Here is a 9,590-nt window from a genome sequence, read left to right on the forward strand (position 1 = left end):
CTTTCTCTCCCCCTCTCAGTCTCCCCTCCTCTCTCTATTTCTCTCTGTCCTATCCAACAACAACAATAACAATAATGGCAACAACAGGGGCAACAAAATGGGAAACAATGCTCTCCAGGAGCAGTGGATTCATAATCCAGGAACCGAGTCCCAGCAATAACCCTGGAGGCAAAAGAGAAAAAAAAAAAACTTGGTTCACATCTAGCAAGTAAACTCTCAATATTACAGGCTATGAGAAGATTTGCTCTACAAGTCATGAGCCAGAAAATGTCTGGATTGAGTGTGTAGTCACTGGCCCTATTCAGGTAGCAAAGAAAAGTGCTACCTGGTATAAAACATGTTGCCTTGGAATCTGTAACAGCTTTTTTTTTTTAATGCATGGTAATAAAGACTAAGCTTTCATTTTCCCAGAGCCTCAATAAGTGCTGATAAATTATTTATTCCACTTGGGTTATATGATTTCATTTCAGTGTGTCAGTGTTTGTCATGGAAGCCCATTCTAATGATATAATTTGGGACATTTTCCCACTTTCTCTCTAGGGAACCTCATGGCATGACACCCTTTTCTCACCTCTAAGGAGAACTATTGATATACAGATTTAGTATGGTCTTTGCTACTGGATACAGTTCTGAAAGATGAATGCATTTCATTCTGTCTTTAAATATTTATGTTTCTTTATGATCTCATATATCATCATGGTTATGGAGAATTTTCCCCTCTAACTATAGAAAATACACCATCAGTTAACTGTCAATTTTATTTAATAACTTAGCTTTGCAATTCTTTGGAACTGTTCATCCAGAGCTCTTGGGGACTCTGTTAGTTTCTCAGTTCACTTCACAGTGTCAGCCTGGGATTTATAGAGGTCCTCATTATACAAAGGATATTGAAACATTAAGGACTTAACTATATACCCTTTATCACTATCACAGTGGAGGATCCAGGGATAGAAATTTAGGCATCTTTGTTTTGTTGTTGCTCCCAGCGTGGAATAGCATTCTCTGTAGAAAACCAGCCAGTATCCCTGGAAACAATTCATCAGATTTTTCAAAAGAAATTCAATTTCATCTGGTCTGACGGGTTCAGTGTTACTTCCTAAGATAAATGATGAAAATATCAGCATAATAATACAAAGAAGTACAATTCTTCTGGCTTAATCTTAGGAAAGAAAGGAAGGAAGAAAGAAAGAAAGAAAAAATATCACAGCCCTTTTATTGCCTCTAACTCCATCCTTTGTGCCTTTAGGTATTTGGCTTAGGAGGTAGGGATAGTTTGTAAATATTTCTATAGCAAACAGACTCTCATTTAGAGGCCTGGTTCATTTGGAACCTTTGGGACTCACAGTATCTGGTGCTGAGTTCGTACAATTTTACTTTCAGAAGCTTCCAAAACACATCATATCTTGAGAACCACCAGTCTGGAACTATAGCTACCAGCTCCCTTAACAAGCCGCTAGTCACTAGTTCTTTCTTCATTCAGTGACTCTAGGTGTGTACTTTTTTTTCTATTTGAGCAATTTTAATATGTATATTTTTAAATAGTAGTTCTCTGAAAACACATTTCTTTCCCTCCCTCCCCCCCGTCTCTCTCCCCTCTCTCTCCTCTCTTCTCTCCCCTCCCCTGTCTCTCTCCCCTTTCTCTCCTCTCTTCTCTCTTCCTCTCCTTTGCAGCTTATGGCAAAAGAGTTACATGATGAAAGGTCTTATTTCTTAAAATGAGGTGATATCAAGGAGGAAGCCTTGGTTTCTCAGAAATATGGAAAGTTCAGGGATATCTTGTATTCCACCCCCACCTTACAGATGTTCAAAGAAAGAAGAAACAATAACAATAGCAGAGAACTTATGAATAAGAGATCCTGATACAGCTGTAAAATTCCTCCACCCCGGAAACATTTTGAGCCTGCTTCCTTGCTCTGTCCTCTATATCCTAGCAAAGCCATCCTTACTTTCAGGACGAGAAAAGAAAGAAGGAGTAGCTAGAAGGGCTTTCTGGCCTTTGGCTAGCCAGATAGCATTATTTCACACTGAATTTTACATCTTGGATGTGGGAATAACCCTGCCAGTCATAGCTTCAGGCCCTACTAGAATCACTGAAAGACAGTAATGGAATAATATTTGAGGTATTTTTTAACATAATGACAAAATGGTATTTAGAAGTGGTCAGCTTAGATCTTCTTCTAGCGTTTGCCCTTCTTCCGTAGCCAGTCAACAGCATCAGGTTGAGCCTGATGTAAAGTTTCGAGACCTCCTTTGAATCTGGAGAGGTGGCAGTCATTGACTATGTGGGTCATAGTCTGTCTGTAGCCGCAGGGGCAATTCGGGTCGTCTCTGGCTCCCCAGCGATGGAACATGGCGGCGCACCGGCCATGGCCTGTTCGATAGCGATTGAGGAGGGCCCAATCATAACGTGCTAGGTCAAAGCCGGGTTGACGCTTGCAGGGGTCTGTGATGAGGTGTTTGTTCTTTACCTCAGCTGACTGTCAACTCTGTTTCCAAGAGTCTGGAACAGAGAAGTTCAGTGTAGGCATAGGGGACCAGATTGGGTGAAGAGACGTCAAGCGTTGGACAGGGTGGGCGAAGATATCCGCGTATATTGGCAGGTCCGGTCGAGCATAGACCTGGGAAATGAACTTAGATGATGCCGCATCCCGACGAATATCTGGCGGGGCGATGTTGCTAAGAACTGGCAGCCATGGAACCGGGGTGGAACGGATGGTTCCAGAAATTATCCTCATGGAGGAATATAATTTGGAATCGACCAAGTGGACGTGGGGGCTACAGAACCATACTGGGGCACAGTATTCTGCAGTGGAATAGCATAATGCCAGAGATGATGATCGCAGTGTGGAAGCGCTCGCGCCCCATGAGGACCTGGCCAGTCTTGCAATGATGTTATTCCTCGCACCCACCTTTGCTGCAGTTTTTATGAGATGTTCGTGAAATGACAGAGTGCGATCGAGAGTAACGCCAAGATAGACTGGCTGGGCTTCATGCCGGATTCTCGTATCGCCAAGCTGCACATTAAGCTCACATGAGGCCGAGGCATGGTGTAGATGGAAAACAGATGATACCGTTTTTGCAGTGCTAGGGATTAGTCGCCATTTTTTACAGTAATCAGATATCAGAGACATGTTTTCGTGAGTGTTTCCTTGAGGATGTCAAACTTGGATGCCTGAGTTGCACAGCAGATGTTATCGGCGTAGATGAACTTCCTTGAAGAAGTTTCTGGGAGGTCATTGATGTAAATATTAAATAGCGTAGGAGCCAGAACAGAGCTCTGGGGGAGGCCACTTGAGACAAGTCTCCATCTGCTAGACTTGTCACCCAGATGCACCCGGAATCTTCTGTTTTGGAGAAGAAACGATAGTGTTGGCCACCCATGGAGGCAGGCATCTTGAGATCTTGACTAGGAGACCACAGTGCCAGACCATGTCATAGGCTGCTGTGAGATCAACAAAGACAGCACCTGTCTTTAAATTCTTCTGGAATCCATTTTCAGTGTAAGTTGAGAGGGCCAGGGCTTGTTCGCAGGTAGATCTTCCTGGGCGGAAACCAGCTTGGGCGGGTGATAGGAATTTCTCTGTAAGAAGAGAAATACGTGACAGAAGCAGCCTCTCAAGGAGTTTGTAACACACGGAGAGGAGAGAAATTGGTCTATAGCTGGCGGCCAGTGTTGGGTCTTTCTTTGGTTTCAAAACTGCTATTATCTTCGCACGACGCCAAATTTTGGGCATAGATTCAGATTCCAAGATGTGGGACAGGAATGAAGTGAGCCACTTCTTTGCCGTGGGGCCCAAGTTAAGAATGAGTTCTGGGGTGATGTTATCATAGCCAGCAGCTGTTCCCGGTTTAACCCTCTTCAGCTTAGATTATCCCAATTATATTGACAATATCCAAAGCATCATAGTCAGGACTGCCTGTCAAACATATATGTCTGGTCTGGTCAAGATGTTGACCTTGGCCACATCAGTGTCATAGAGCTTCTTTACAGCCTGTTTTATTGGATACTTGCTGGTCTTGACATCTACAATCAACACTAGTTGTTGTTTATCATCTTCATGGTTCATTCAGTGGTCTGGGGAGACTGCATGGTTGCCATGGGGTCAAGCTTATTTCTCCCTGGGGTACTCTTTAGAAGATATCCGGACTACCTTCTATTATATTGGTTTTAAGACTAGTAGGTAGCAGTCTTCTCCTTTCCTGATTTCCACCTTTATCTTTCCACATCAAAGTTTTACTCAAATGCATGTTTCTTACATAATCTCTGCAATTCTCTATACCACCCAAGTCAGTGACTCTGCAACCCAATGACTGTCAAGTTCCACCACCCCCTTTTTTTTTGCTGGGGTTATAACCAACCACCTCCTAGATAAATTTTCAAATGATTATCATATTAATCTTCCAGGAACACAACTTGGAATGATGCGTCTGTTTTCAACGAAACGTTGGATAAAGGAGGGAACACCTCCATTGATTCAAATGGGCCTAAAGATTTATATTGACTCAACTTCCCTGATGTCAAACTCTCTACCTTCTTTCATCAACTGCCTTTCCCTCTAGCTCTGCTATTCCACTACACACTCCAGAGTAACCAGATTATTCTTCTCTGCCTTTGCTCATGTTCCTCTCTTTCCCCTCATTCTAGAATTTCCTTCCTGGAAACCCTGCCTGACACAACCCTAATCTATGCGAAGTCTTCCTTGCCCTTTGACCCTCCCCTGTGCATGCTGTAATTTCCCCTCTGTGTGAGTTCATTGGGGAGGCCAGTATCGTACTTGGACTTGGAAGCTTGGGTTCATATTCTGGAATGGCCACTCACTATCTTTATGATATATAGAGCAAGTTGTCTGCCTTCTCTGAGCCTCAGTTTCCTTGGGAAACCTATTAGAGGACAGGGAGTAATAGCTAGCTCTGTAGAAGTAATGAGGCTTAAATGACCACCGCAGTTCATGGGAAATAACTTTGTCACCAGAAACACAATCTATTTTGTATTGCCTTTTCTACTTGTGTCTGAGACCATTTGAGGAAGGAGGATGTGTCTTGTTCACCATTATATACTTCTATTACATTGTGATGGATACATCATCATCATTACATTTCAATGTTTATGGAGCATGTAGGGTTGTGTCAGGCCTCATTTCAAGTGCTTTATATAGATTAATTAATTCATCCAATAACTCTAAGAGGTAGGTACTATTAGTATCATACTTTATGGAGGAGAAAATCATGTAATTCACAGAGCCTCCAATAAATGAGACAGAAATTGTTGGCAATGTTTCATGGTTATTTCTCTCCCTTTTAGCTCTGTGCATCTACCTTTCTTTCTTTGTCTCTCCTGAGAAAAATGCAAAATTGGGAGGAATTCTTAAGCAAACTGAGACTCTGAAGGATGTGAGATCCCCCAGGACTGACATTTATATTTGGTCTTATAGAGAGTTCCAGCAAACTCCAAAATGACAGACATCATCACATCTGTTTGCTTCTCCATTATACTCATGGGACCTCACATAATGTGTAAAGATCAATAAATGTTCATTGAATGAGTAAACTAGGTAATTTGTAAAAGGCCTAGACTAAAACCATGCAAAGTGCTCAGAGTGGAGACGGTGAGTAACATTATGTCTTGCTTTTTCAGGCAATACTACGAGATGTTATACAACACAGCTGATGAGCTCCTGAATCTGGTGGTGGATCAGGGTGTAAAGTACACAGAGTTGGAATATATCCATGCCTTGAACTTGCTGCACCGCAGTCAGACAGGGGTGGGCGACCAGACCACCCAGAACATGAGGCTGCAGCGACTCAAGGAGATCATCTGTGAGCAGGCTGCCATCAAGCAGGCCACCAAGGATAAGAAAATAACCACTGTCTGATGGGGTGCACTGCAGGGAAGAGTCCAGGGGGTAGAGGTTGATAGTGTTCATTTATTTCCCCAATTCACATTCAGTACTTTCTTTGACCTGTTGTTTGGTATCTTCTCAGCTGGCTCTGTTTCCTCTATGCTCGTGCTTTAGTAGAGAGAAGATAGAAGGATTTTTTTTTTCTCTAGTTTTGAATCTTTGTATAAACTCTGAAGGAAGTTTGTAGTGTAGAATGTTCTGACTGATTTTAATGCAGTCAACTCCATGGGGCTAGAGTAGGCTTGGGAGAAAGGTTGTATTAAATTGTTGGACTCTGAGCAAATGAATGCATGAATTACTAATGTCTTGTTTCCTGCGTGACAATCTTTGGAAAGTAGACTCTACTTAAGTTTTAGTTCTCTCCTAGAACTACTTAATAAGATTCCATTATAGACATTAGATTTTCCTCTCTTGACCTTGTCAATTTATAACTCAATGAAATAAGTGTATGTTTACTGCTTTTTGTCTCCATTGCCAAGGTCAAATTAATGGCTTCTCGGCTGATTATAGTCCTCAACAAATTTCCCTAACCAAACCGGCACCTCTGGGCTCAGAAGGAAAATTCCTCTTATCTCAGTTCCTCAGAGAATTTTGTTTGAAATAACTTGTACATAGATTTCACATTGACTTACTACCTTTTGCTGTTTGTTTTCCTTTCTATCAGAACAACAAAAGGTCATCAAACTAATGACAAAAAAGGAAGAATTTTAAAAAATTTTTAAAAGGATTGAATCCTCTTCTAGATTGCTCCCTCTTTACTTTCTAAGAGAAAATTGATGATTAGAGTTTTTTATTTTGCTCCAAACACCATCTAAGCATGAATGATTCTTAGGTGCTTACCTCTGCTAAAAAAAAAATGTAGCCCAGGCCTTCTCGGCTGAATGCAAAAAAAAAAGGGTCGGCCATAATATTTCCCTCCTTACTGCCCCCCACCCCAGCTGAGTCCATTTCTGAAGTGATTGTAGGACCCACCACTTCTGGCACACTGGAGCTCATCTCTACCCACACCTCTAAACCCTTTTACTGTCCAGGGTTGATATGTCACAGAGGAAAGCAGTGTACCAACTGGGGACATTGACTGACATGTCCTTGGAAACATGTGGAGAAGAAAACAGGAAATATGGCCACACCACAATATCCTGCTCTGTGATGGTTCAGAATTTTACACCTGTTTGTACAGCTTTCACCTCGGTGAACAAAGCAGAGAATTAAAAAAAAAAAAAATGTTTTGAGAAGCTTCAATATTGTGTATTGTTTTTCTTTATTTTCTACTCAGCAAATGTTTCCAAAGAACTTAGTATATGGCAAATGTTACTAGGCAAGGGAGCAGATAGTGGAAGATAAGAACAGTGTCACTATCTACATGGAAGACAGAGGAAGACCACTGGACTTGATTGACCCCTGATCCCCACAATGATACACTGAGGACTGAGTTAGAAATCACTGAGGACTGAGTTGTGAAGAGAGTTCAGCAGACAGCTGGAGAATGGTTTGCTTCTTTGTTGTCATATTTCCTTTTTTCCAGTGTTCGGGGATGAACATATACTATACCTCCTAGTTGGATATTTTTTCTTCCTTTCTTTCCTTCTTTCTTTCTTTCTTTTCTTTTCTCTTTTTTTCTTCTTCTTTTTAGTGAGAAGGAGAAAAAGAGAAAGGGAAAGAGATGAACATCAAAACACCACTGTACTCACCATCAGATGTCTGTGGTGCTCCCTTGTGGTTCTAGGGATTGAGCTCAAAACTTCACTCATGGTGAGACATGCAGTTTACTTAAAGAACTCTCTCTCAGGACCCTGGAGTACAAGGGATTCTAGATGGACTACTGGAGATCTGTGTGACTTCAGAGGAGCCACTAGGAAGAAATTATATCTATGCAGGAGGCAGCCATGGGAAAAAATATGGCCTCTGAACAACGTCACTGGAATTATTCTGTCCAAGAATTGGGCTTGAGAGGAGAGACTAGAGTTGTTTCTGTTTGGAAGCTTCTTATTAGTGACCATGGTACCCAGCATGTCTTTGTAGCTTCTCTCCTGTGTCCATCTATTCTAAACAACAGTGGTATCAGGGTAATAAGAAGTAGGCCTAGAGAATGCCTAGAATGGTTTTATTGGATGCCAAAAGGGACTTGTTTTTTAACCAGGTTGAATAGTGAGAACAGGAAGAAAAAAATAATAAACAAGCTGCTTCAGGGGAATTACTTAGAAAAGTAGAAGCCATGCTCTGCTTGCACTAATAGGATTGATAAATGCCCATTCTGTGCAGAAAAAGTAGTCTGAGGCTGTTTGTCTAAGACACTCAAGCTTATATACCTTTGCTGGTACATAAATTGCTCTTTACTAGGTCAATAAAAGCCAGTGAGACATTCAGTGAATGATCAGATAGATGTAGATGGTATGGCCACATTAAAATCTACATTCATTTCGAATACATTGAAGATTTCTAAATCTTTTATTCTTACTTATGAATATTATGTGACACTGCTTATACTGTTCACAGTCATGATCAGAAGATATTAGAAAGAGTCAAACTCTACTCAGGGTCCAACATGCACACATATGCGTTTCCATAAAAGTTAGCTTACTGCTATGAAAAATCACTGTCTAAATGTGTATTGCAGCTAAAATGGTCAGCAAGATAGGGCTTGGCAGAAATGACTTTGAAAGCAAAATAAATCATCATTTCCTCCTTATGCAAAACAAGACATAGAAATATAACAAGACAAGATATATGTAAAATATTTTCTATGGTACAAGTTCAAGAATCGGGAGAAATCTCACAAAGACATGGCCTAAAATGAGGAGGAAACATACCCGGAGAAAGTATACTTATGAGCTGAGATCATCCAGCCTGGTCATCAGAAAGGCCGGTTATTTAAGCAATAGCACTTCATCACTACTGCCATATACTTGCTTGGTACTTGACTTGTCATCCTATGTCATCCTCAAAACAATCCATGTCATATATATCCCTCTCCTTTTCATATTCAAACAATCAGAAAAATACTCAGGGAGTCTCTCCCAATTTAACTTCCCTTAGAGTAAATTCCTTGAGTAAAGAAATACCAAACTGGCAAGATTGCTCACCTGAGAGGGTACCTGCTTTGTCATGCATCCAACGCACATTCAAGCACATTCCCACTGCACTGAAGGAAGTTTTAATGATGTGGTGTCTTACCCTGTCTATGTGTGTCTCTATATATGAAAATTTTGGTCTAGTATAGTAAAATCCCAAAAACAGAGAGAAGGAAGGAAGGAAGGAAGGAAGGAAGGAAGGAAGGAAGGAAGGAAGGAAGGAAGGAAGGAAGGAAGGAAGGGAGGGAGGGAGGGAGGGAGGGAGGAAGGAAGGAAGGAAGGGAGGGAGGGAGGGAGGGAGGGAGGGAGGGAGGAAGGGAGGAAGGAAAGAAGAAAAGGTAGGAAGGAAAAGAGGAAATTAAAAGGAAACACCAATTCAAAGGATAAAATTCAACTCTTGGCATTTATTGACAAGTCATGTTCTCAGGACTGCTGAAAATGCTCTACAGTGTTTTGTTGTTTTTTGATGATTTCATCTTGTGCTGTCCTAATACCTCTTTAATTTATGAATGGTACTCTGTGAATATTGTCCTGTTTACTCTGTAAATATTCATTTGCACTTTTACTATTGAGATAACTTTTTTCAAGGACTCTCATCCCAGGACAGTACAGTACCCAT

The 9,590-nt window shown here is 41.2% G+C and overlaps 1 protein-coding gene across 1 annotated transcript in view; it reads left to right on the top strand.

Annotated features, from left to right (window-relative positions):
* Positions 1-7,142, top strand: part of EXOC4 (exocyst complex component 4) — a 915,110-nt gene extending 907,968 nt beyond the window's left edge. The window contains exon 18 of the mRNA XM_060196593.1: positions 5,636-7,142. Coding sequence (XP_060052576.1) covers positions 5,636-5,873 — 238 coding nt within the window. The 3' untranslated portion in view covers positions 5,874-7,142. The remainder of the gene's footprint in view (positions 1-5,635) is intronic.
* The last annotated feature ends 2,448 nt before the right edge of the window (positions 7,143-9,590 follow it).

The sequence above is a fragment of the Erinaceus europaeus genome, chromosome 8 (genome assembly GCF_950295315.1).
Source record: "Erinaceus europaeus chromosome 8, mEriEur2.1, whole genome shotgun sequence".
NCBI lineage: Eukaryota > Metazoa > Chordata > Mammalia > Eulipotyphla > Erinaceidae > Erinaceus > Erinaceus europaeus.